At 42.1% G+C, this 27,835-nt stretch overlaps 1 protein-coding gene and 1 long non-coding RNA gene across 3 annotated transcripts; one reads left to right on the top strand and one right to left on the bottom strand.

Moving 5' to 3' along the window:
• LOC125970185 (uncharacterized) lies at positions 1-23,520 on the top strand. 2 transcript variants are annotated; one of them, XR_007482033.2, is made up of 9 exons: positions 1-633; positions 1,279-1,358; positions 2,790-3,781; positions 5,556-5,690; positions 5,755-5,986; positions 8,588-8,688; positions 21,239-21,415; positions 21,581-21,678; positions 22,742-23,520. It is a non-coding gene; the product is annotated as an uncharacterized lncRNA (long non-coding RNA). The 2 variants fall into 2 exon arrangements; XR_007482035.2 differs by lacking the exons at positions 1-633; positions 1,279-1,358 and adding an exon at positions 1,371-2,157.
• Positions 21,790-27,205, bottom strand: LOC125970184 (overexpressed in colon carcinoma 1 protein). The gene is made up of 6 exons (XM_049722205.2): positions 26,943-27,205; positions 24,583-24,607; positions 23,810-23,845; positions 23,621-23,700; positions 23,281-23,316; positions 21,790-22,936 (listed from the first exon to the last, which is right to left on the bottom strand). The coding sequence occupies exons 1-5, from the start codon at positions 26,992-26,994 to the stop codon at positions 23,312-23,314; spliced, it is 198 nt and encodes a 65-aa protein (XP_049578162.1). The 5' UTR covers positions 26,995-27,205; the 3' UTR covers positions 21,790-22,936; positions 23,281-23,311.
• Between the last annotated feature and the right edge of the window lie 630 nt (positions 27,206-27,835).

The following is a 27,835-nucleotide window of genomic DNA, read 5'->3' as shown; positions in this document are numbered from 1 at the left end:
TTTTCCTGTTAATAAAATACTACACGCCACAGTGGGGAAATTTGAGAAACTGACATGATGATGTCATCGCAGGTGTGAACTACCAACCTTCCAATTACTCCCTAAATGTGCTAACTAATTGCATGCATGACCATTTTAAAGGTACGCTATAATTTTTTTTCAAAGTCAGCCAGGCTCCAGCTTAGCCTCGACTCTAATGAGGACAAGCACTTTTGAAAACTTTCCTACTGCATTTTCAATGAAATTGTACGGTAATCTTAAATGTTTCCATTAGCTAAGCCCTACAAAGGGTGGGAGGGACCCGGGTGGGAGGGACCCTGTTCAAGGTGCAGGCTGATGAATGCACACTCAGGCCAGCAGTAATCGACCTCAAGTACTCCTTTCATCTGGCCCAGGAGCAGAGCAGGAATGCCGATGTGTTATTATTCTTGGCGTGGTGTATATTTGCCAGCATTGAGTGTGAGGCAGAAAAATTACGCCGGTGCCAGATCACTGTCATTATAAAGTTCGTGTCGTCGTCATCACGTAAGGGTGGCTCGTCTCGTGAGCTCGCCAGTGATTCACCTGATGAATGTGTGCAGTATTCTAATCACAAAGCTTTTTCATATTTAATGGTGTGTATGTCATGTGATGGTAAGTTTTTTATCATTACTATCGGTCGACCATTAACGAAAAAGACCCTTACTAGTCCGTATTACCACTATAGCAGTTTTCTTTTCTTTCCTTTCTGACTATCTGTCCATCAATAACACGACTGACTTGCGACATCGGTCGACGGCTAGCATCCATCACGCTACGAAACACGGATGCATGCAGGCAGGTCACGGCCTTCCCAAAATTCCTGCTCGGACGCCGCACCCGTTCCTATCGTCAAAGATGGATCTAGGTGTCGTTGACAGACGAGAATAGCGAGAAGCCAAGACACCTGTGAAGGGAGAGATAAGCCTTAGCTTAGCATGACCGTCTTTGTGCCATCTATGATGTTTATCACAGGAGAAACGCTGGTTGAGTACCACTTATGTGCTGATAACACAGTGATAGACGGAAAAATCGCTTTATTTGATCTGTAAGCAAAAGTATGTTTAGACAACCATTGTAAACGTTAGCAGCTAACGGTTAGCTTGCCACCGCTCACCTAGCTTGTTCTGTACATACAGTGTGAGTGTTTTTTAACAAATTCACATCATTAATGGTTTATTTATTTTACATTTGTTACTTAAAGCATAGCTTGCTCGGTTAATAAATTTTTTAGGATGAACACTGAGCTATTTTTTGCAGGTCACAAGCCCTGGGTGGAGGAATGAGAACACCAGGCTGATAATAACTGGCCTAGTTGGGAATTGGGTGCACCTCTCAAGGTCAGCTGGCCCTCATGTTTGTTCTTGCTCATGTTCAAGTGTCTTTGCACATTTTTCCACATATTAGTGAGCAAGTTAGTGGCGAGTTTCAATCGAAAGTGCGGCAGAAAGCGAGAGGTATGGCTACAAAGAAAAAGTCCCAACTCAATTATGGTAAGTGGCCCAGACTCAAAAGGAGAAGCGGGTCTGTTTCAAATTGGGCCTGGTTCTACTCACAAAACACCCGTTTTATCCCGCCAAATGTAACGTGAGCCTCGTCTAGATGAGACCTCTTTCGCGGACAAAAGGCAGCCGTCAACATTTACTTGCGTTTCGATCTCAACACGCGAACGGCGCGGCCGAGATGGTAAATGAGCACCAACTGTCAACGGTGAGTCACGTTGCTTTGAGCTCGTCTCGCCGTCCCGGCTTGTTTAGCTTCATTGGAAAAGTGGATTATAGTTAATGACTTTACTAGCAGTACCTTGAAGTTCTAGCCCACCAAAAATTTATACAATTTGACTGCAGAATTTTACAAAGCTTTTTATGGATGCTAAATAAAACAAGCTTCTCTGAGCCTGTGTGTGGTGGGTGACCTAACCATGCCCTTTATGAAACTCAAAAACAAATTAAAAATAAAACTTTTCAACTTTATGATTGACTTAATCTCCTCCAGAACTGGGTGTGTACAATCCAGATGTGCTCGTGACAAAGGATGCCTTTACTGCGTGGCTGGTGACTCTACAATCTCTGCAAGCCATTTGAAGTGAAGGTTGTTTCAGGGCTTCTTGTCGGATGCTTGCGCAGGAACATGTGTAATGTGCGCATTTTTGGTTTGTCTCTAAATATCTGCAAACACTTATGAGCTGCAGTGCGTGTCCACGAAGTACATTTGAAATATTGGTGGGGAATAACAAGGCCATTGTAAATGCTTCATCGAGCTCCACAGGAAAACAATTAAAGTAGCAATAATATCATATCATATATCATATCATATCATATCATATCATATCATATCATATCATATATAATATAATATAATATAATATAATATAATATAATATAATATAATATAATATAATATAATATAATAAAATACAATAAAATATAGTACAATATATTATAATACAATTAATATAATATAATATAATATAATATAATATAATATAATATAATATAATATAATATAATATAATATAATATAATCATAATAAAATCAGAATAATAGAAAAAATCAAAGTACATTTTATATATATATATATATATATATACGTGCTACTGATCGTCCTCTTGCATGAGCGTTTGCTTTGTGTGGTTGTGTGGTTTTTTTTTGTTGTTTTTTTTTATGACACAAAAAATGTGTGTGTGTGTGTAAAGTGATAGACCCCCATGTCTGTTTTCATCATTTCCCTCTCTGGTCTCCCTCCACCCCTCCCCTCCCCATGTTGTCAGTTTGCCCACTAGGCCAGCTCTTCGGGATAGCCGCCACGAGGAGGCCGCTCGCTTCGGTTTCACTTCCAAAAAGTGCACTCGGCAGACCCTTCCAACCCGAAGACGGCAGCTTGCGAGCAGACGCTCGCAGGAGGTCAGTGGAGGCGTTAAACACTTGGTGCAGCCAGCAGCTTGGATCTCAATAGCTTGATTGTGTTATAAAGAGTCGTGTAATCAGTCGGAATGAAGATGCAAACAGAAGATAGATGGAGAATGCAAACCCGTTGCCAAGTTTGGACTTTTGGAGGACGATCAAGTCATTTCGTCTGTCGAAACATGTTTGTTTTTAATATACCCGCGCTGTCAAAATTCTCGGTTCCCTTCTCTTTAAAAAAAAAAAAAAAAAACTGGCTCTGCTCCACTGTATGTGATCGACACTCAATATTTCAGGCCAGAACCGTGGTTTGAATCCCAAAGTTAGAACTGCGAAGCAGGCATGCTAACCACTAATGCACCAAACCGCCTTATTATTTTCTACGGAGAAAAATATTTTCATAAATCAAACGATTCTGGACTTTACTTGCTCACAGGTCTTGTGTCAGTCATGTTTCAGGAAACCATAAAAATGTTGAAGTGCTTCCGTGTGTCCATCACGTTCTTCTGTTGTCAGAAAGAACCTACCTGAAGTCCTGAAGATTTATGAGCTTCCCCACCCGACTGACTGGGGCCCCCTTGTTAAGGCTCCTGGCTGTCTTGGACTTCCTTGCTGTCAACTTCCTTTTGCTGCATCTATCTCCTCTCATATCTCTTTCACCCGTTCTCCTCAAAAAATATTTGTGCCAGACTTCCTGGCCAGCTGTTCCTGCAGACAGGGCGTCTCCTCTCGGGCCTGCGGCGTCGGGATGCTTCTCAACACCTCTGTCTTCTGTCCTCACCCCGGAGTGACCCGGACGCCGCCGCGTGACGTGAAGCCACCCACGTACGCCAAGTGCTGGATGGATGCTAACACACCAGTGAGATACTTTACACCTCCGAGTTTAGACATTCCACCCAAAAAAATCATACAGACACCGGAAACCAAAACGAGTGGGTTGGATTTTTAGCGGGTAGTCAAAAACACATGGATAGTTACTTGGAAGCACATTGCCCCTCGTAACGGTGGCTTGAAAACAAAATTTGGATCTTCTGACCCTAATTTGAAAACCAAAACCCATTCTAAAGCTTAATTTGCAAATTGAACACCAGTTTAAAAATGTATCGATATGACCTTTGATTTTGAGAACCATCATTTGCACTCTTGGTCTGACGTAGAGAAAATCAAAACATAATATTTTACAAGTCTGGTATGAACAAAACACGTTTCCCAAGACTAGGACAACATTCGACGTCAATCTCGTCCGCAGTTGGCTAAGTTAAGCTCACACGCCATGGGCCATTTTTCAAATATGATACCCTCTAATAATTCACCATTTCTTTGGTCGCCATTGCTGGGAAATAATGACCTTCCCTGTTTACTTAGCTGTGTTCCAGGTTTTTTTTTCCCCTCCCCAAAAAATTCCAGGATAATTGTCGAGGCAGGTCAAACACGACATTCCCATCAGCTAAGGAAAGGAAAAACAAATTGGCAAAAGAGTTAGGACTTTGTTATGATCCGTTTCGGGAGCGACACCTTATCAAAAATATCGCAAAATCGCTTTGGGCAATACCCGTAATGAAAAGCCAAAGTTGAAAAATAGGTGGTAAGGGAATCTGCCTCCGAGTTGTGAGGTTTGCGGTTCGAATGAAAAAAAAAACCCCCGACGCTAGATTGAAAACCTAATATGTATTGCCCACCGCCATGAATGAACGGAGATGGCAGCATCTGCACTCCACTTCCTCTGCGGACATACGAGGAGGGCTTGGAAGAGCCGCTCCATGCCGTCACCGCCATCTAATGAGGTGGTTTGAGTTGCAGCAGTAGCGAGCGAGCTTTCAGCCCTACTCTGTAATTCCGCATCGGCCGCTACTCTGGCCAGCCTGCGTCACGAGTGCGTTGGGCCGTATTCGCCATGTCACCCGCAACGCCGTCAAACACGTCGAGAGGCCGCCGCTACGAGGTGCGGCGGGCGTTCCAAGGGAAAAATTGGACGACCCAAGCGAGCGAGTCAGGCGTTCCGGAACGATAATATCGATTCATTTTCCCACGTACCCAACAAGAAGCGTGGATTGGACTTTTTGTCCCGGTGTTGATGTTTTTGGCAATCGGCAGATCGAACCACCGTAATCGTCTAACACTGTGCCCGTGCCGCGCTAGCTAATGATAGCTTTGGTTTTCCAAAGAGCTTTGCCAGCAACGGGTAGAGTCGATCCAGGGTGCAGCGAGGGCAAACGTGCTGAAGAAGAGATGCTCCAATGTCTCTTCTTAGAGCCTGGAATGAGTTTTTAGTCTGACCCCAAAACAGGAACAGGTCATTGTTCGGATAAGTAAACACAAGTACCAGAGTGGAAGCCAGAAAATCCAACTCAGTACCTTTTGTCTGTGATACAAAAGTGCTTTGGAACTTTTTGATATATCTCATCCGTGTCCTGGAATGACACTCGTAAGTTCTCACTGAAAGGTCACGTGGGAAACGATTGATAGTCGATCCATAGTAGATCCTCCAGATTGAAAATTTGGCAGAAAATTCCCGATTCCATCCCGGTTGAGGAAGAGAGTCTCCATTTGAAAAACTTTTGTTTCGTATGGACGGTAAACTCCACAGCACATGACGGATACCCCCCCTACTTTGTTTTTATGGCTCCCCGAAGACGACTCAAATGTAAGCGAATCTCCACCTCGAGATTCGACGCTGAGGAGGAGACAGGCTGTAGGATAATGTCATGCACGTCGTCCATCATTTCTGCCAGGAGACGCACGTGCACGTCTGGCTTTCTGAATCTAAGGTATGCATTCACGGCAGTTTTTTTGTTCTCCGGGATTTACGAGCCTCCTTACGCACTTTCCCAGCATCCAGCAGGCCGGATCCACTTGTGCCCCGCAGGCGCCCCGCTTCCACGCTTCCTCAGCAGAAAAAGGTGAAGCGAGGAATGAAGGAATGTGTCTTTTCATCAAGACTGGCGCTGCGTGAATGTTTCGCAGCGGCAACATGATTCCTTCAGCACAAAAGGAGCGAAGGGAACATCGCTTCCAGGCGCCACCTGCTTTTGCCAAAAAAAAAGAAGACGCTGGAAGATGACAGGTGACAGATGTTGATTAAATCCCTACCTGGCCGTGTCTAGAAGATCTCAGTTTACCGTGGAAAACCATCAACGCGAGTCCAGGCGTGCTTTTGTATTGTGGATGGAGAAGAATAGGTGCGGTTGTGGACATAGCAGACATTCCGAGCCAGGCCCAATAGAAGGTGGTGGTGATGGGGAGGGGTCGGGTCGGGTGGCGAAAGACCGGCTCGACTGATACCTGGGCGGCGAGAAACTGGGACAGAGAAGGTTTAACCCGATTGGAGAGGTGCTGACGGCCAAAAAGTTTGGAAAAGATTAGGCGGACTTTGCCCCATTTTGCAGTCAAGCCAACACAAAGTAGGTTAAGCTCCAATTCGGACTCAAAAATAGACAAGTTTGCCCTAAAAAGTGGAGGGTATTACTCTTGTGGGCAGCACCACTGATCCAATAAGATGAAAGTTTCCAAGTGTGTCGAATGTTTTGGTCGAACGGTACCGGTTTTGACGCAAACGCTCAGCCGAGGGGTTGATCTCCGGGATCGGCCGCTGGCCATACAAAGCCGCGACAGATCCATAGCAGATAACGAGAAACTGAAAATAGTCTTTCAAAATCCCAAACTGAGTGCTGACTGCGTGTTATACGTGGAAACAGTGACCTATTTCTTCACACGATATTATGATGAAGCCAAAACATGCGTTACGATATTTATCAGGTGTTACGAGTGAGTCCATAGTGACTACCGCCTTACATTGAAGCAATTATTTTGTTTTCTACTAATTAAAACACTTCTCAGGTGTCTTAATAACATTTTTGTGACATACCTTTGTCCAAATAGGAAAAATTATAGTAGCATTTTAAATACCTGTCTTGCTAGTAGGCCTCACTTTAGTTAGCATTTTGCGCTAACAGAATATCATTAGCATGTATGTTCTATATATTTTTTTTACCCAACTATTTAAAACACTTCTCAGGTGTCTTAATAACATTTTTTACATTTGTCCAAATATTAATGATTATATTAATATTTTAAACACCTTTCTTGCTAGTAGGCTTCACCTTAGTTTGCATTTCAAGCTAACAGAATATTAGCATATATGCTCTACATAATACAATGTATGTTTACCATAAGGGACTCAACTGACTACGTCTACTGAATGGAAAGAATATATAAACAAAAATGTGGGCTTGTATGTCAGCCACATCAGTGCCAGCAAATCCGACACAAAGCTGCAGTTTTTGCTAACGTCTGGCTAACACTCAGAGAACTTGACTGCGCCAGGTGCGCACATAAGCCTCACAAAACTGTTCTTACCTTTTTTCTTTTTTTTTTTTAAATAAACAAGCTTTACAGGTGCTGGAAGATGCATTTTTTACATTTCACACAACGGGGCCAGCTGTTTCCATTTGGTTCCAGCGTTTGGCTAGCTTAATTTGGCAAGCTTCTCCGACATTTTTCACACTGCAACATTTTTGGGGCATATTTGGCGATAATGAATAAATCCCTTATACAATGGTGTCACTTTCGATAAATAGATAATAGTCACTATTAAAATAGGTAAAATAGGTCTATTCAGGAATAGTTTCTATATATTAGTACAATAAGTGCCGCTGCTTGGAAACACTTAAATCAAGTGTTCCAAGAGAAAACATTCAAATGGGATGCTAATTTGCTTTGCTTTGACTTTACTCTCAAGTGCGTGCAGTGGGAAGGGAAGTGCGCCAAATCACTCAAGGTCTTCAAGGCCACAAAATTGAGCGAAAGGCTGCTTTCAATACTTTTTATTCATCGTGCGACTATAACATCATTTTATTCCTAAAGTTATAAAGCAAACTTTGGTTGTGCACGAAGCTCTTTTTCCCTTGTTCTCCTTCCCAGCTGTCACACACTGTTGGCTGAATGCAAGTCTCCACATTTAATAACACATCAGAAGCGTCAGAGTAATATCGTAGCGCTCGTGATGACACTCGAGACGTTTTATGACATCTGGATCGCCTTTAAGCAGAATTTTCAAAAAGTTCTTTACATAAGACGTCAGTCGGGGGCTTCTGTGCGATGGCCTGAAAACGAGACCCCGGTAAAACCGAAGTGGGAGGGAACGGTGGCAGCCTCAGCATCAATAGGACCCCCACGGGGTATGTTTGATTTATAACCCTTGGAGTCGTCCGCCGTTACAGTTGAACTTGGATCGTGTTCACCAAAATCATGTTATCCAAAAGGACATAAAAGATAACCAGTCAATCAAATCAACTAAATGTTTCGTTGACCAACTTGTACGGTGCATTTACAAATATTTATAGAACGAAAACTTTCCATTCAACAATGCACATTATAATATAAACAACGAGTTGTTGTATGTTTACATTTCTTACTGTACCAACGTCAAGCAGCAAATTTAATTTCTGACTTGAAATCTTCCAAGATAAATTATTCAAAATTTAATGGAAGAATTAGAACCTGTGTTACATAAGAGCAATGTTAGCAGTGTTATTTTTAGCAACACTTGATGCTAAATGACTTGAATCGAACATTTCCTGTTGTTGTAACGTTAGCCGGCCTTGTTTGCACTCTCGCCATTAAGAATATTTTTTGATGCATGTCTCATGTTTTTTTTTTTTTGCAGTTTCCCGTGGTGGCACTATTGATGCCATTCCCTCCATCCATGCTTTTACTTCTACGGTCATGAAGGACGTCTGCATTTCTGTATTTTTGACAGTCTTCCAGGTATGTCCTTCTAAAAAATTTGGGGCTCTTTCTTTCCCCCCGGATGGTCATAATGTAAGCCAGATTGTGAGCGTGTGGTGGTGGGGAGAGAGAAGGAAGGAGGCGGTGGTAAGGGGGAAATATAGATCTCATGATTACCAACAATTGACCAATTCATTTGAGACCTCCTCTGACATGCCATGTGTGCAGCTGCATTCGAGACTGTGGTTATTTTGTGCGTCTGTGTTTGCATGTGTATGTTTAGGCTCAATCACTCCCACAATAATAAATCAAACCCGCGGCCTCGGTAGCCTTTGGATCACGTCGGGCCTTGGGCTTTTTTGGCGAGAATAGATTCGCCCTCAACGCTGATTGAGCCACCGAGAGCGTTGTTTGGATTAGAATGAGCCGCTACGTTAGCTAGACGGGGCGCCGGCGTTGGAGTACGTGTTTACGAGCGACAATATTTTGCTTTGAGTACGCCACTTTTAAGCCCGGATGAGTTAGCTTGCGCAAGCGGCGAATTCTGAAAAGAAACAAAGGTAACATGATGAGCACTTTAAGCCGAGGGCCTTTGTAGCTTTAGCTCGGGATAATGTCGGAAAGCCCGCCCGCCGTAAAATGTGAAATAGGGAGAGACTTTAACGTCCTGAAATGAAACGCCGACGTACAAAGAGATTCCGCAAATGCCAGCAGAGATGGAGAGAGCGCCCACGGCCAGGTAGCTCTCCAAAACATCCTCTTTGCTTATCACACACATGTGCACAGCTGGCACGCAGCTGCTGCTCGCACCTATGCATGCTCCGAGGAACAAAAGACGTTTTGTGTTCTTGTTGTTTCTGGCATTTCAAAAATGTTGACACGAGCAGAAAAGATCACTTTCCCCCCCCCCGTCGCCTCCAGACCTCTTTGTTGCTGGGTTAGCCGCTAGCAGCCTAGCGCTAACGTTTCATTACAAGACATTCTGTACGTAATTACATCTTCGAGCCTTTTGAGAGAGAGAGAAAAAAAAATGTTCTTCCTGAAATGAGGCAACCACGGATAATTCGGGAATTATTTTCGGAACTTTAGCTGTGTTATTTGAGATTCAATCAATGGTTTACAGCTTGAAAGGGAATCTTTTATAAGGTCGATACTGCAGGCGGGTAAACACATTGGCTTTTATGTAAGCACAGCTCGATTTCCTGCACACTTAAAATTAGGCACAAATTGCATCATCGCGGTCAGCAGGAATAAGCCCCTCCCCCTTAGTACTAAGGTGTGCCTGCACTTTCCATCCATAGTCGACTTGACTTGGGCGACACATTAGTATGCACATAAAAAAAAAAAGTCAGTCCTGATGATTCCGTGTTAAAAAGTAGCACGTCACTCTAATAACTTCATTTTTAAAGTATTCTGACTCCAGTTAATACAATAAAAGGAAGCCACGTGACTTCTGTCCCACGGTCAAGCCAGATAGCGTGCGATGGCTTGATCCCACCGTAACACAACGCCGCACGTCAAGACCACATGGAGAGCACCGTGTTGTGATTTTTTTTTTTCTTCTTCTTTCATGAGTGGGAGACGGACTTGTAATACATTCCAGACACCCGGCCCTGCTACCTATAGGCATCAATCGTCTCCTCTTTCACTGGAACAATAAACCCGCTACCTCCGAGAGAGAACTCATATCAGAACACCTCCTCAGTGGAACATTGCATGCTCGGTCCATAAAGCTCAACCTTGGAGTCACCTCCATAACGGGCTGTGAGGGGGTATTCGCCCCCCTCACCTTCCAATGGCAACTCCAAAGCTTGACCTTGCAGTGATTATGTGATAGGTGACCCCCCGAATGAGCACCTCATTTAAAGAAATGGTTTTAACGGTGTTACATAGCTCAGATGAGATTCGGGATGCTCAATGAGGCCCAGATGGAAGACGAGATGAGTTTTGAAAACAACACCTTTGTGGACCCCAACCAAAAGTCCTGCTTACGGGTTAATCCATCCACAGTGATTTGCAAAGTGTGGTTTCTTGAGCCCCCTCTAGTGGTACAAGAAAGAATCTCTGAATTAAATGTTAATGGCTTTTTTTTCAAAATTGCATTTAATCATTTAAACATGTTGTTTGTAAACATTTTGTTGCTATGTTGATTTAACATTGAAGCGCAATAAATTTTAAAGGGGAAGTCAAGTTAGAAATATTCCTCACAATAATTTGTTCTATGCGGCGGCACAAGTCTAAATAAAATAAATTTGATTAAATAATAAATAATATTAATTAAATAATGATAAAATATAATTAAATAATAATGAGTTCTTCATTTTTTCTGGCAAGTCAAGTCCCTCATTCCAGCTGTGGTATTCTTTTTTGGAGTTCCCGGAACGTTTTCTGACACATCGGCAAAGTCCGCACATGTTGGCCCAATTTGTGATTGAACGCTTTCAGCTCTTTGGTCGCCATTAATGACATGATGGATGAGCGTTGCCTTTTCAGTGGTCTTTTTATGCAACTGAGACTTCTTTTTTAAAACCTCATAAAAAAAAAAAAGTTTTGTACCAATGTATTCCTCCACTATGTAACAGTCTCAAGAGCCTCCAATAGTGCAAATCTTAACGACTCAAGTTAGCAGCTCTAGTTTCGCCGGGTTTGACCCGCCTGGCCGGGTCGGACATTCATCGCCCCGCATTCATTGTGACCTTACGGTAACTTTATATGCGTTTCACACTGACTTTATTGTGAAGGGAAGCAACGCTAGCTTTGTTTGGCTCATGTAGTTCCGAAACCCCCCCCCTCCCCCCCCCCCCCTGCCCCCAGCCCCCCCCCCCCCCCCCCCCGCATACCTTCCAAAAACACCTCCTTAAATCAGACGAAGAATAAACACAGCAGTCATGAGGAAATCCCTGCATCGTAACACATCCACGTCCTTAACGGCGTGATGGATGGCCCGTTTGACGGCTTGTCATTTTGCAAACCGGAGGTGGCAGTTTGTAATGTTTGCTTGTGAACGGGGGAAATTCTACTTTGAGTGGTAAATTAAATTTATTACGCTTGAATGGATATGTGATACCATAATTGAGGTTAAAATATACTCCCAACTATATAAAAAAAAAGTCAATTTGGCTTTTTAAAATTATTCGATTATAAGGCGCATTACTGCACATTAAGCAGTGCAGTCATACTTTATTTAATTCCAATTTTACTTCCATAAACGTGGCGCACCCGCCTTATAATCCGATTAATACGCAAAGTGGGCCCCTGCGTAAAATTGTATGGTTATTAATATTAATGAAAAATTGAAAAAAATTGACATTGTTGCACACTCTATGAGAGCACCACTGCCACCTACTGTAGTGGATGTGCAATTACAATTAATTTTTGTATGGGGGGAAAAAAACTGGAATATGTACAGCATTCTTTCTTTACTTTTTCTTTTACTTACAATATCCTACAAAATTCTCTCCATGGCTCATTGGTATCTAATTCATAAAATTGTCTTGAGATAAGGCAACCATGTTGATTAACTCACACATAACTTTCTCCGTGCATGTCCGGTTTCATAATAAATCATATTCTTGCCTAAAAATATGAAGCCACCTCGGAGTCTTGTCCTCTATTTGGCTTCAGAGAATTCACATCCAAACTTTTTATTGACCTACTTAAGAGGTGGTGCAATGATGATATACGGAGCAGAGCTTTGCTAATGTGGCAAGTGTGTGTGGTTGTGTGTGTGTGCGAGCAAGGAGTAGCCTTTCACCTCTCGGGCTGTGTGCCACCTTTGTCTGTGCAGAGGAGGATATAAATCAGCGCAAGTTCATTACTGGAATGAACAGTCAGACGAGGAGCGAAAGAACGGGAGGACGGGCTGTGTGTCGTAAAGCTTCTTTATAGAGTTGTTCCATCAGCAGATTTAGGGCATGTCTACACAAACGTGGGCACAAAATGTTTTTCGTGACATGTTGACCTTTTGGTCCACATGCTATTGTTTTAGGTTACTGGAATAATCGGACTTTTTGGAAGAGCACACTTGTTGTCACTTTAGGCGTGTCCCGTCAGGGGTCGCCATAGTGAGTCACTTGTGATGAGACGAGTAAATCTTCTCATTTTGCGAGCAGCTTTTGTCTTGCAGCGGGAAGTCAACTGCTGATGTTGCATTCACGCTGTGTCCCCGGCGACCACGGCAATCACAACTCAGCCCACTGTGGACACAGCTTTGCAGGGATGGATGTTCTCAGAACAGTTTGAAATAAAATGGATTAGAGATTTGATCATTTTATTCAACTGCACGCAAAAAAACACCTGAAAGTGACTCGGGAAGCAAATATTAAGGTAGCGGGTTGCGTCATTTGTCAAGCTGTCATCATTAGCTGGCCTTTAGCCTCAGCTGTCACTCTCCAGGCGGCGGATTATAAAATCGGTGATGCTTATTGTCCGTTACGCAAGGCAAGGGAGCCTCGCTGACGTGTTTTGACAGGTGAGGCTTTCGTTAAGGTGTGAGATGTTTGTCTACCAGCCATTACGTAAGAGACGATTGGTGCCAAATTATTTTTGGGGGGGATGGAAATGTGTCAATTGCGGCCTGTCGTGCAAATTTTTGCAACTTCCTGCATGTAAAGTAAAATGAACAAGTGACAGACTTTGTACTTTCGGGTGGTAGCAACTGTGACCAGCTCTTATTTTGAAATGACAGGAAGAAGGAGAGACATGTTCAGCTATTAATTTATCAAGCTAGCTTGTCAATGCTAAGTGACATATCTTGAAGACAAACCAGCAACTTCAGCTTATCTTATCTCATCTTATCATATCTTAGCTTATCTTAGTTTATCTTATTTCACAATACAGTACGGTCTCCAGGAATAGTCTGCAGCAGCGAGTCTTCAAATCGATATAAATGAAGAGCAAGCGGCTGGGCGGGTTCCGGGGGTGATGGCAGGTGTGAGTTGCTAGCCAGGTGCAGCTCCACAGGCGTTGCACACAGCACCCGTAATCAGCACGCCGGGGTGCTAATGACAGGGTGATGCTGTCTGACGCGCAAAAAACTCCCGCGCCTCGCACGCACGTCTTATCCGCACGCCGTTTGCTACTACCTCGCATAATCAACTCGAGAGGAACAACAGCTGTGCGCTTATGTAAGCCGCTCCCGTTCGCGTCGGCGGCTCGGTCCAAAAGGTCAAACAGCACTTGAGGATAAATCGGTGGAGGCGTTAAGATTGTTGGTTTTCAATCCAAGGCTTTTAGTTTGTCACTTGAGTTGGTAGTCGTGCAGCTCTTCTTTTCTCTGTAAAAAAAAAATCTAATTTTCTGAAGAAAAAAAAAAAAAAAAGCCACAAGTGCCTCATTTTTTTTGTCCCTTGTGGTGATGTCAAGACATGTAATGAGGCAGATCGGGCCTGCAGTCTAGCCCGGACGCCATTATGAGATACCCGCGTCACCCGCATGCTATTTTTAACCCCGTCCCTTCCCGCTCCAACCGCACTCGCATCCAGCTCGTATGTTTTTCTTTACATTCATTCCTTTCGCCCTGCGTATAGATCAGCTTTTGTGTGTAGGTCTCAAACACATTAATTTTTTTATTTTTATTTTTTATTATTACACGCCCCGATTCAAACGTCCCCCGAATTATTATTATTTATTTATTTATTATTATTATTATTTATTTTTTTTATTAACAACACGCCCCGATTCAAACATCCCCCGAATTTTCAATTTGGAAAGCAATCGTCCTTTGTGACCCTCGCCGACTGCAAAAGCTCACCGGGGCCTAATGTGTAAGCTTCACAGCAAACACGACCCCTGACCCCTGAGGCCTTGCTCAGGAAATAATGAGTTCACCTTGGTAAACACGCCAACGAGGTGTAAAACTAGGAAATATGCTACTAGGGGTGTCAAACTCAGTCGTTTGGATTTCCGTCAGTGGGCTGTTAATACAAACAATAAAATTATATAAAAGTAAAATCAATTTGATTACATATTTAATACACAATTAGCCTTGTGTATTTTAAAGTTTAAGTTTTCTCTTTAACTCTGATCTCATTTGCCCATTGGAACTGTTATTCATCCATCCAGTAGGGGGCAGTAATCCCAGATTTCAAACAAAAAGCCAAATCTGCCATCTTTCGTAAATATAATTCCTAATTTTGCAACTTTAATCCGATTAACAAGCGAATATAACGTTTTCTTCCTTTCATCGAAGTTTCTCGGAACTTGTTTCGTATAGCAAATCCCGAAAAGAAAAAAAAAACATGGCCAAAACGTAATCTCCTTGTAAGGTAATTAGGGGAATTAAAGCACATTACCGCACAATCGGGCATGTTGACCAAAGTTCCGCCATGTCTTATGTAACCTCACATTTAGCTGTCGCCACCTCCGCTACAGCGCAGGCATAAAGAAAGCCCCAAAAGAAAACATCTGTCTGCAACACATTTGTTTTGAATTCTTCTCATTGATATCAAGCCCAAACAAGGGCAATGGCAACTTTTTTTTTTTAGGAGGGGGGCGAATGTATGCACACTCCTTGGCAAGAGGACGTTTTGGGTGGGAAGATGAGAGGATGTGGAGAGGACAGTTGTGGCTTGGCACAGCAGCTCTGCATTGGAGGCTTTTTATTTAGTGAGAGTGAAAAAGGCAGAGAGGGATCATTATGGCTCCTGGAATAGCATAATTAGAGAGAAAAGCTTCACTGTCTCCGTTTTTTCTTCTTCTTTGGCTTCCTACGCTGTGTCCCAGGTATTTGTTCAACATTTCATCCCTGGTTTAAATCATAAATGGGATTAAGGAGGTCTTTTTTTTTTTTTTTTAACGTGTCCACAAATTCCCCCTGCCATTAGAAATAATGGAAATATCATCAATCCTGGGGTTACATTTTTCGCCATCATAAAAACTTTTCAATTCCAGTTGAGATCAGTGGCACAATTTGTTGCAATACGTTTTGCAGTATGAAAAAACATGCAAAAGTAAAAAATAATAACTGACTTTGGATTGATTGATTGATTACGCAACACCATTTTTTTAGTTATCATTGGCTGATTGCATCACTGAATTTTATGTTTGGATTTTGGGTTTGACTCGAAATGACATCACAGTCAGTGCCTAGGGGCGAACATCTCATGACCAAATCCAGGAAACATCTAAACTGGGATTGGTTGTTACCTGACCCCTCAGGCACTATATTGTCAAATGATGTAAACATGTGCTATAATTCATAGATATTTTTAAAACACCCGGGAATGAATGTTGTGAAACTCGTATCAAAAACAGATTTGGTATTATTTTTATTTGGTTGAATAAAAAAGGGAAAAAAAGCATTTGATCATGAAATTTATGATGCAAAACTCTAAATAGTCTTTGCTGAAACAAAAAGTGATTATTATGTCCAAACAACATACGGAAGAGATCCTTTTGCCGCATGATTTGCGTCTGATTAACAGCCGGAAACATTTGATCAGAAAGTCAAACAACACAACTTGGACGGGTCTGGATCGGAACCGCCACATTAAACCAAGATCAGACGCGGTAACCTAATCACCAGGGAATCTCGGGAAGGGAATGTTGATTCCACGGCGGCTCCACACACACATATGCTGGCCGGCTTCAGGAAGTTAAGAATACTTTGTTGCTGTACTCACGTTGTTTTTTTTTCGAGTCTCACCATGGGACAAAAAAACAATCGGACGCAATGAAAGTTGGTCGGTTACACAAGCGTTGTGTATCACATTCGCGTTGGCACTCACAAGCTAAATGCTTCGCGTACTTAAATAGAATTTCCACATCATGTATCTGTACTTATTTATAATGTATATACTGATTTTGTTGCTAGCCCAACCAATCACACAACCAAAACGACGACAAAACGCTAACGTGGACGGGTTTACAGAAATTGTTTTTGTACATTATACTTAGCTAAAGTGACAAAAATTTTACCATTCATAAAGTTCCATCCAACCTGGTCGGGTAAATTCAATTATTCAATGAAGTCATAACATTATTGGTTTTTTTTTAGTTGTCGTTAGCTTGAGTATATGTTGGCCAGGCTAACCTGCTAGCTAACTTCATTAGCTAACACGCAAATCTTCAACTACACCACTGAAGTAAACTAAATAAATAAAAAATACTTCAAAATATTTTTACTTCCAAGATACATTAATCAGAAAATTACTTTTGATACTATATTCCGCAGTTATTTTTCCTTTTAGTGGCGTTAGCTAGCTTACAGCTATAGCTACCATCATGTCTCCATTTGCAGTTGTGCTTGTGCTGATGAAAGACAAAGAGCTGGATGTGTCACCAGGGCAAAGGTCACTGTTTACACAACAATGGAACACCAAATTTGGCCTTAGTTAGACAGATTGGAAGCCTAATCTAAAACACTCCATTCCAAACTCTAAACAGGCTCTCCAGGGGGTCGCCCGCCTCTCTTCCCCAAGCATAACATCTCAGACTTCAAACGCTTCATCCGTAACCCCAACCTCTGGGTGCTACACCCAATTCTTCATGACCCATCTGCCTCTCCATGGACCCCATGTGAAGGTGCAGCTGTGGGATGATTTATTGCCGGGTTAATTGTTAGGTGAGAGGCAATTGTTGCCGCCGGTGCTCGTCTGATTACGGGTTCACCTGCTTTCCGATTGTAGCGTGCACTCCATTAGCTCCTTAATGGCTTACGTGAACCGGGAAGGTTTTGGGGGCGAGGAGAACACATGGTTTTGTTGCAATGGCTCCGTAATTACAGGTCAATCTTTTGGGGGTCTTCTTTCAGAGAAGCCAGCTGTGGAAAAAAAATATCAATGAGGAAAGTCCAAAAAAGAAGAGAAGTATTCGATAAATATTACTCGTTAGTATAAAGATCTATTTTTTTCTTATGGGACTCTAGGAATAAATTTTCCTTGAGCTCTTGAGTATTTTTTTCAGAGAACTACGATTTTAAAGACTAACCATGATAAATTCCTCATTGTGGTTTATTAGGAAGAGAATCACGCCAAAGCGTAACCGCGCTGCTTTGTGTCTCCTAAGTCTCCGTTATTATCGCGATTCCCCGCTGGAAACTTTTGATTGTGTCTTCTCGGGGTCAGCCAAAACGACAGGGGACTCTTTTTGTTGCTTCTGAAACATTTCATATTTTCGTACTATTGGCACCGCAAACGTAGCACAAGTTCATCCAATGTGGTCTCCCTTACCATTGGTGGATTTTTTTTTTTTTCCACCTTCGTCTCGTTCCAGCTTCGAATTCAATTGTGTCAATTGTGACAGATCATTTTCCTGCTGTCAAATGTTGTTCCAAGCAGGCCTAACATGATTTTTGGCCAGGCAAGAGTAGTTTGAAATTGTTTGGGAAAGTGGTAGTCACTGGCTAACGGCACAAAGGTTTGTCACTCAAATCAAAACCAAGACTCCAGCAGCCAGGATTTCTTGTTGAAGTTAGTCAAGAGAATCGAATAAAAACATCCTTCGGATCAAAAAACGCTTTTAGTGTTGTTCTTTTTATCATGTCTATTTACGATAAAACTTCGGTATTGCCGGTTTTGGAAGGGCGGAATGTCTGAAATTCACGAGTAAGTCAAATCACTGCTTGGAAAATGGAAAACTCCAAAATTGTAGTACATTCCAGTGTAAAATCTGTGATGTAGCGCTATCATGCTAGGAGAACCGTGATTTAGCGCTGGAAGTGTTGATGTAGCGCTATCATGCTAGCATAACTGTGATTTAGCGCTGGAACTGCTAACTTTCCGCTCAATCTGAAATGGCAGGATGGACATGACAGGTTGGGATGAATTCGCAATCAGTTGCTTAGCTCAAATCAAATTGACTGTAATCTTCTGTTTCCTGATATTAACTGCCACCAGCCATCAAACAATGATGGCGGGGGTGGGGAACGCAAATGAAAAGCCAAATGTCTAACATCTTACAAGCTTTTTTTTTTTTTTCCAAATGTCTGCCCGTTCCCAAATGTAATTAGATGAACATGTCAGATTTGTGGGCACAGTAAAAACAAAGACAAATGGGCCCTTCTCGTCTTGCCAATTAGACCTAAAGAGGACTGAAAAAGAAATCCATGTCAGCCCTTATTTCTGTGTTTAAGACATAAAAGTTGGATTGGAGCATGGAATTTATAAGTGGGTGAATTATCTGCCACAGTCCAATTGGTTCTGGCATCGCTTTTCCCCCGGAATCTTTACGGTTCTATTTCCCATAACATAACCAACCGATGGAGGAAGCGAAAATGTATTCCTCTGATCTATCAAGTCCATCGCTCATATACGTCCAGACGACACCGCCCAGGCTTCCACCCAATCTAAAAATACTCCAGCGTGTCGTCTTTTCTTTCATCTTCGCCCCTTTTTCATGGCGCACGTGAGTGCTTTTCTTGGCCGGGCGGGCGAGCCCGACGAGGGAACGCCGTGCCAAACATCCGTTGATTTACTACTCCGAGCACACGCTATGCCTTTTGCTCTATCCAGCTATAAACGCTAAAGTGTTACGTCCAGATCCCGCTTGCTATATTAACTTAGATTCTTTCCAATGAGCGGAGTGACTATAACCACATGGCGGAGACCCTGACGGCATGAAGGGCATCTGGAAATGGAGCGGCAGGATTGTAGACTGATCTGATCTCCGCTTGACCTGCTATGCTATATTAAGAGAGTCAATAACATTCCTTTAAAGATACACATCGTTGTCTTTGGGACCTTGTCTCCCCCCCCCGACCTCCATCCTATTAAATATTTCCTCGAGTAGGTCCGCCGAGATCCAAAGTGTAAGACACGAGCGAGCCCGCAGGCACTCTGACTTCTTGAGAACATTTTATGGAGGTTCTTATTTTGTGGGCCCGAGTTCACAGCTTGCTTTTGTTTCTTTTCTGATCAAATAGGTTTTTGGCAGCAGCGTTTGGATGCACTTCAGCAATAAAAGCAAAGACCAAAATTGTTCTGAAGTTGGCTCGGGTCACGTCTCAATTGAGTTGATATCCAAAGCTGTGAATGTTCAAAGTATCCTACCAATGCTACCGACCATAGCATCCGTTCTTACAGACTTTCCTATGGACCGACAGCCACCTCAATTAAATCGATCAAATTGATGAATGTGTAAATTAGTTCCCTGGAGCCAAAATCTGGCACGCTCAATCTCAAATCACCAAGATGGTTCTCTTTGAAGAAGTGGGGAAACATTACGGTGGACATCGCAAGAGGATCCTTCAACTTCCTTCACCTCAAGATTAGCTCTTCTGTGATCGAGCGCCATTCTTCTTTGGTCTCTGGAATGCGGCGGATGACGGATCTATTTTCCTACATTGTTTCACCTGCTCTAAACAGAACCACATGCTGCACCGGACTGGACTGACTCTCCTTTGTCTCTAATTGAAAGCACAAGTAAGGCTCCAGAGTTGTACAGCAAAGTTAGCCATAGCCATCAAGTCTTTTCAGAGCCGTCCAGTCCCGAAATTGGAGTGACGCTGGTGCGTCTGCTGAGGCAATAAGCGGTACTGTACTGTTAATCAGCATCGGCATACCGCATCTGCAATGAACACACCACGGATTAAATCTTATATCACTGGTCAGTTATCTCCTCATTGAGGAAAAAATGGACACCAATCGCCAGATTACATGTGTTTTGTTTTTTTTATCAATGATATCATTGATGAAGGTGGAAGAAGAAGAGATCTCTGTTCTTTTTCTCAGGAAATGTCAGCCAGTGGACACCTGTTTCCAGGATGCTACGTCATCCTTTTGGAAGACAATAAAAAGCCATCTTAATTAGGACTTGACACCATCTGTAAACTCGTCAAGGTAAACCAACGGGAGCTTCCAAGCCGAATAAAGACCTTGTCCAACAAGGGTGTCCAACCTTGGGCCGATTATTATTAAACTTAGCATCGAGTCCGACCAGGAAGAAGTTCAGACAGAAGAGAACATTCCAGTTCCAAGCCCAGAGTAGAGACAAGCCTAATTGTCACTGGAGGATGTTGTAGTCGTGAAATAAAGGATTTTGTCCAGCTCAAGGTTCTAATACCGAGTAATGTTTTTTTTTTTTGTCCAGAGAGGTGATAATAGTCCACTGGATACACATCTCACTTTTCATGGTTCCAAGAGAAGGTATACATGTCTGCATCCTGCTTCAGAAGTTAGTTGTGTTTTAGCTTGTGCTGCACTGCCACCTGTTGGTTAGGAGGCATAATGTCGCGTGACATCACACATTGGCACAATGATAACACCTAGTGGACAAACGTATTACTGCAGCTTTTGTAGAATAATAAAGGACCTTGATTGGATAATCACTTATTTCGATTAGTCCTGAATACCAATGATTGTTTCAATAGAAACAAACTGGCATTCAGTGCGACCCTAGTCTGGAATTTGAATCCATAAAAAAATCAATAACTTCCTCCTGGGTACAAAAGGATGATTGGTTTCCAATCATGATGACGATAGATTGGAGTAGCTGGGATGTGATCATGTTGAAGATAAAGGATGTGTGCTCCAGCACGTCGTCGTCGCATCCGACATTAAGCATCACTCGCCTTCACGGTTCAACTGATTTTTAAACCGAAGATATGATTGAACGGGTAGAGAAGAAGCAATCATGTGTCATGCTGTTCCAGGTTCTTCTTTTCCCACGGTGGCTTGTTAAGGAGGCTCGCACGGAATAGCAGTAGACGCCTCGCCACATCATTCCATGGCCGCCGCTCGCTCCCACAACACAGTCAATTTCCCCTACGTGATTGATAGCAGAGCATGCGAGCGGATTTCAGCCAATTCTCGCTTGAGATTGTCCCTCGGTGAGATCATCTTTCTTTATTTTTACTCCCCCCTATTGAAAATTCACTTGTATAGTTTATATAAGTCAAATTAATTATGGGATTTTTATTTATTTTTTTTAAACACCAGGGGAAAAAAAAAATCTGAACTCAATCTGTGACTCGCCTCCATATTGTGCTCCCCAGTGTGCAGGCCAATGGCGGTGACATTCATCATAGACTATCTTAAAGGGCAAAGCCGTACGCTTGACGGAATCCAGAGAGACAGGAAAAAAAAAAAGCAGGTAACAAACTCGAACGCAGAAGATGTGGTGAAAGAAACCATCATGGTGTTTGTTAACCGTCGACTTCCTGGTTCATTTTCCTCCTTGGATGAACGACTCAGAAGAAAATGGTGGCAGCAAATGATTTCAAGTCTCCATCACGTTGCTCACGCAAATCACTTACGACTGATGACAAAAAGCGAATCACTCGAGTGTGGAGTGTTTAAAGTTGGCCTAATTTTGCTCCTCCACCTGCTGAGTGCTCGACGGTGCTTTCAATTAGAGGCGGAATGTCAAGAGTCTGCCTGATGAATGATCTTGACCTTGCGCACTTTGGATTCTGTTTTTCGGGAGGATAATTACGGTGATTTTACAAATAACCTCTCTTTTGTACGACAGAAAAATAGAAATAGCTTGAGATTTTATATTAGTTGAAGGTGAGACAATAAGTGGCATAAGAAAAAAAAAGAGGACCACAGCTATTATTAAGTGGAGAGGATGTCTTACAAATGTGCCTCTTGTTCCTCTCAGCCTTTAAATTATAGTTTTGTCTTATCCGTGTTGAATTAAGGGGAACATTTTTTTTTTTCATGGGACGATTTTTACGAAGATAGTAAGAGGTAGAGTGAAATATCACAAGGACATTCAGAAATGTCATGTACAACGTCTTTGAGGGGGTCACTCAATGGCCACAACATTAGGTACACCTGCACATTATTACGTCACTATAGTTCTGATTCATTTTATTTATGACTTTTTATTTTATTTTGGAAAGTAAGGCATGAGATTTGTGTAGGTCTACCAAATTTTATATCGTGGCCTGTGAGCGTAGCTTGGAGGACCACCCGACGGTTCTCTGACATTCTCGTTGTGGCCCGCAGTGAGTCACTGATGTGGCGATTGCTATTTGCGGCCCGCTAATGAGAGAAAAAAAATAATCAAATAAAATCTTAATTGGCCAGCGACATTTCATCACCGTGACGGACAGATCCTGTCACGACGCTCTCTGCCCGTTGCTTTGTAAGTCCCCTAGAGGGCGCTTGTCCACTTCCATGGCCATCTTTTTTTGTCTTCTTTTTTGAAGGACGATAATTGGCGTCCGCAGAGCTTGGCTCTGTTTGGCTGCACCTTCCGTAACGAGTCCACGAGGCAAAGCCGTCTTCTGAGACCTGACGAAAAGTCTGCATCTTGACTCAGGCGGCGCGTGAAAAGGGCTGACGCGTCACTCACTCAAGTCACCAAGGTGGAGTCCATAGAGGGCGCCTCAAGGTGAATATGCCTGTCAAGACAAGCATTAGGTTATGCTGAAGACTGCCGTCCACCCATGATTTTTTATTTTATTTATTTATTTATTTATGTTTTTTTTTAAATTTATTCATTCACTTATTTATTTATTTACCTATTTATTCATTCATTTATGTTTTTATTTTTTTATTTATTCATTCACATATTTATTTATTCACCGATTTATTTACCTATTTATTTATTCATTCATTCATTCATGTTTTTATTTTTTTATTTATTCATTCGCTTTATTTATTTATTCATTCATTCATTTATTCTTTACTTTACTACGAGAGCTTTGGCGAGTGATTTTGACATGATTGAAAATGGTGCACGTACCTCTGTTGGGGGTCCTCTTCACTGATGACCGCTAGTCTGCAAGAAGACAGGTCAGATCACGAGACAAATAATGGGAATGGCAAATAATAATTTAGTTCACTCTAAAAGAAAAAAGAGGTCATTGTTGTTGTGGAACCACAGAACGGCAAATACAATGTTTTGAATTGTCTTGGCGAACGAAATGACATTTTAAGAATTGCAGCAGATTGATGTTATGATTGCAGTCATAAAAAAAAATAACACATGATTATCAAGACTATGTTATGGCGCAATCATGCTGCAGGCCACACGCTAACAGACGTCATTGTCCTCATTTGTCCTATAAGAGCAGCTTTCACACCTTTTCGGCTCGGCTTGGACTGACTTGCGGCCACCGTGGTCAAATCCGCCGGGAGCCCCACGTACACGCCGCCATAGTTCCTGAGTGGACAGCAGATTGAGTGTTGACTTCATTAAGTGCGCTTAAATCCCTGCAGTAATATAAAAACCAAAGAGAGTTACGTGTTAAAAGCCAGAGAAGGAAAAGTACCTTCGTTTCTCATCGTCTGCCAAGGGATCTTCTGTCCTGATTGAGAGAAGATGCACATGTCAGCTCAAAGCCTTTCCACTCCCCTCCACACCAGCGCACTTGTGAGATTTACTCCGGTGTTAGCAACCGATAGGCTTGATGATCGGATTAAGCGGCATGTTATGATTGCGCCTGGCTTATTTATGGCTTTGAAGCCCTTTGAGACTGTTTGTGATTTAGGGCTATACAAATAAACGTGACTTGACTTGACTTAAAAAAAACCTGCCTGATGTGACTTTTACTACATCACATAATTCACACTATGTGATGTACTCGTCGCTTTAATCTCATGTTTCATATAGCGGGTGTGTGTTTGTTGATATTTTGCTGCGTCGTGAGGTCTTCTTAACATGCTGCTGTCAGCTCTTACTGTTCTGATGTTTATCAAGGAACATTTATACGGACACAAACTGTTTCCGGAAAACATACAGCCCCTCCCCAGGCTTTGATAAACGTGGCCTATTAAAGAAAAAAAAAAAAAGACTGGCTCTGTGAGATAGGAAAAGGAATTTGCTTTCATGCTCACATATCCTTAATTTAATTTCATTTGGTCATTTGGCCGCTTTTATGAAGCCAGCATGTGACGGAAAGCGATTAGTAAATGCATTTACAGACACTTTCCCTCACGTTAAATGGTATAAAAGTGATGGCGGTTAAAGTTAATGTGATAAATATTATTATTATTTTCCAATGCAGTAAGGCAGAGAGAAAGATGTATTGATCGATGTACTCACACATCCCTGGAGGCTTCGGATGGCCCTGAAAATGTAGAAGAGGCAGAAGAAAAGACATTTATTTTTTGTTAATCCAAATCATCGAAGGCCTCCTCGCAAATAACCGCTGAATGTTTGCGGAGGGACTCGAAGGTATTTAATAGTGTCGTAAGAGAAATACTTATTTTTCAAGCAAACAATTATTTGACATTGGGGCCTTGACATGTGAGTGACCTGATTTATTTTTTTTGCTTTGACTTGTGAGCTACAAATTTGAAGCTATTCTCAGTTGCCGGATGCTAGCTTAATGCAAATGCACAACGCCCAAACAAGCTAACAAATAGCATTATTAGTCGTTTTTTCCCCCCCATTATGTGTTAGCATTAAGCTAGCAGACTTTCAGGCAAAGTCCTGTCTTAAATTAACATGTTTTTAAAATTTGTTTTATGTTTAGTTTGACAGCAATCCTTGACTGAGAGTGGCAAAAAATATCTCAGAGCCTCCATTTTGAAGTCTTGTTCACTATTTGCCAAATTACTGTTATGTTGTGAAGGGAGTTCACTTGAGTTCATTGCCGCCGTTATAAATTCAGTTCTTATGAAAAATCTTATATATACCAGAGGCAGTTTTATTCTTTCTTTTGATTGATAGTTCTCATTTATATCATTTTCAAGATAACAATAATGTTTGAATTAAAAAAGAAAACGCGCCATGATGTCAGGCTATAACAAAATGATAAAAATGCTCTTCAATCTTAGAGGAAACCTTGCTAGCAGTTGATTTAGAAACATCTGGAAGAGGCAGAGGCACCCCCAGGGACTTGTTGACTTTGGAGTAAATCTGCTGATTAGTTACACCACGGTTCCACATTACGCTTGTTCTGTAGCACAAAGGCAACAATTGTGGTGTGTTGTGATGTGCAAAGTTCGGGGCGCTTTTTAAAAATCCATTTTCCACCATTTTGACTTCTCTTAACTCATTCGCTACCATTGACGGATCCACAAATTCCTTAATGATTCAAATTCAAGATAACGGTCGACAGATGTCCTCAGCCAGTAATTTGAACAAGATACAATCCATAAGGGAAGAAACCACATGAAATGTATCTTTTTTTTACTAGAAACTCCAAGTATTTGCACGAGTGGAAAAACAGTGAATTTCCCTTGGAGCTGTCAAAAAAGCAGTCTGCTGACATGACACAGGGGCCCATTGAGAGGCCAAACAAAAGCTCTTTCATATCTCAGGAATTGCATCTGTGTAAATAAGGGCAAGGATGAGCAGTTACAGCGTGTGCATGGCCGGTCACTTGAGTCCGCCAAGACCGAAGCTTGAAATTGAAAAAATTGACGTGCGTGACTCAGCCTCTGAGCTTCCTGAATGAGGCATGATTTGATTAGTTGGGTTGGAAACCGTAAACGTGTGCCGTCATCAGGGAGTTGAGCGTGTCGCTGCAATGATAAAGAAATTCTCGGACTTTTGACTTTTGAGTAAACACTTGACCAGGAGTTCCAATCGTCTTTCGTCCATGAGCGGCCATCTTGCCCGAAGGTCGAATTGACAGCACACTGTCATTTCATTTGTATCCAACTTTTTTAGGACGATACACATCCAATTCATCTTGTCGTTTAGATATGTATCACGACATAAAAAAAAAACTCCATTGTATATGAAAATCCGAAATGAAAGCCTGCAAATGGAGTGTAAATACAAAATTTATATTGCAAAATCCAAAGTCTTTTAAGGAATGAAAACGTGGCTGAAACACGCTCATGCCGAAAAGTAAGCACCTGCCTCAACCTTCATCGTTCATCATGATGATCACTAATCAGCACTCACACACTTACACAAAACCGGTATGGGCAAAAGTATTGGGACGCCTTCCTGTTTAGCTCAATTTCTGTTCTAGTTCATCCTTAAGGTGTTTGCAGGATTCTTCCACGCCAAATTCAAACAAGCATGTCTATTATGGACTAGAAAACAAATGGGCCTTTGCTAAACCGGGCCCCCAAAGTTGGATCCATATATCTCGATAACATGATGTACGGAATAAAGAGGTGGAATTGAACAGTTTGGGTGAATGAGTAAAAAAAAAAAAAAAATGTCAACATAGTATTTTTATGAATGAAAGCCTTGGATAGGATATTTTTCAAGCGCTTGGGCAGAAGCAATCAATGTGCAATTTAACTCCAGAATTGGGATCACTGGAAGTCAAAGTGAACACATTCCCCATGCAAATGCTTTCTATTCATTCATCAGTGAGTCCAAGCTCGACGCTTTTCATTTACATTCCAATCACCTTCCAGCTTTGGTGCAGACACACACGTAACTCTACCGCATCTTATATTCCTAAAAAAAAAAAAAATTCAAACAAAAACACTCACCCCCTCCTGAGGTGCTGGCGGCCGACGAATTTCCACAACCCATTTTTTTCATGAACGCAGCCGTCGTCCAAACGTCAGACGCCCGGTAACGACGAGGAGGAGGTGAAGAATGAGCAACACATCAGGAGAGGAGGAGAGGGAAGGTCAAGCAAGCGTCTCTCACAGTTACACTGAGAGTACGCCAGGAAGCTCAGTGCCGCGGGCTTTTATACACATGCTGGGCTGGGGAGTGTGTGTGTTTTACAGTGGGCGAGAGGGAAGAGAGAAAGATGCTTTGCCTTAATGTGATTTGCTCGTCTGTTACACCCTGACACGGTTGCCCTGGAAACCAGGAAAGGAGGGAGTGTGTGTAGAAGTAACCAATGGAGAGGCATACATACATTTTTGTCCTTGAAGACAAGTTGGACACAAACACTTAATATAACCAAGTCTGACAAATTGTAGGTTGGTTGTAAAAAAATAAATAAAAAAATATTCCAATTGGAGGGCTAAAATGATAATGTAGGTCGGAACATATGAATTATTGAAATTGATGAGAAAAGGCCTCATGAAAACCCGATGATGGAAGTTGGGTTCCCAGTATGGGGCCTGTCTATTCTGCCACTGGGCAATCTTATGATGTGTTGAGTTGTCACATGACCAAATAGAAAGCGACAAGTACTCTTGAAACTTTGGAGACAAGCAAACAAAAAAAGTCCAAATCCAATTACACTGTAATATTGCATTGTCTTCTTTCAAATTAGAAATGAGATAATTGTATCTGCATTTTTTTCCTGACCACTTTGAGCCACGCTTGCAAATACTTAATCATCACAGTCATCTGATTCGGAACCACCACGTAAGCAATTAAGGCGCCAAGCCACCCGCTGGGGAGGGAGGAAGGAACAGCACTC

This window comes from Syngnathus scovelli, chromosome 6 (assembly GCF_024217435.2).
Source record: "Syngnathus scovelli strain Florida chromosome 6, RoL_Ssco_1.2, whole genome shotgun sequence".
Lineage (NCBI taxonomy): Eukaryota > Metazoa > Chordata > Actinopteri > Syngnathiformes > Syngnathidae > Syngnathus > Syngnathus scovelli.
The sequence above is the reverse complement of the archived record's forward strand: the minus strand, read 5'-3'. Positions and strand labels throughout refer to the sequence as shown.

What these genes read in the sequence shown, in the direction of transcription:
- LOC125970184 (XM_049722205.2), bottom strand. Translation starts at nt 26,994, where the DNA reads ATGAAAAAAATGGGTTGTGGAAATTCGTCGGCCGCCAGCACCTCAGGA. An exon ending in CGCCAGCACCTCAGGAGGGG is followed by an intron (nt 24,608 to 26,942) that starts GTGAGTGTTTTT and finishes CTACATTTTCAG; the next exon opens with GGCCATCCGAAGCCTCCAGG. An exon ending in TCCGAAGCCTCCAGGGATGT is followed by an intron (nt 23,846 to 24,582) that starts GTGAGTACATCG and finishes TCTCTCAATCAG; the next exon opens with GACAGAAGATCCCTTGGCAG.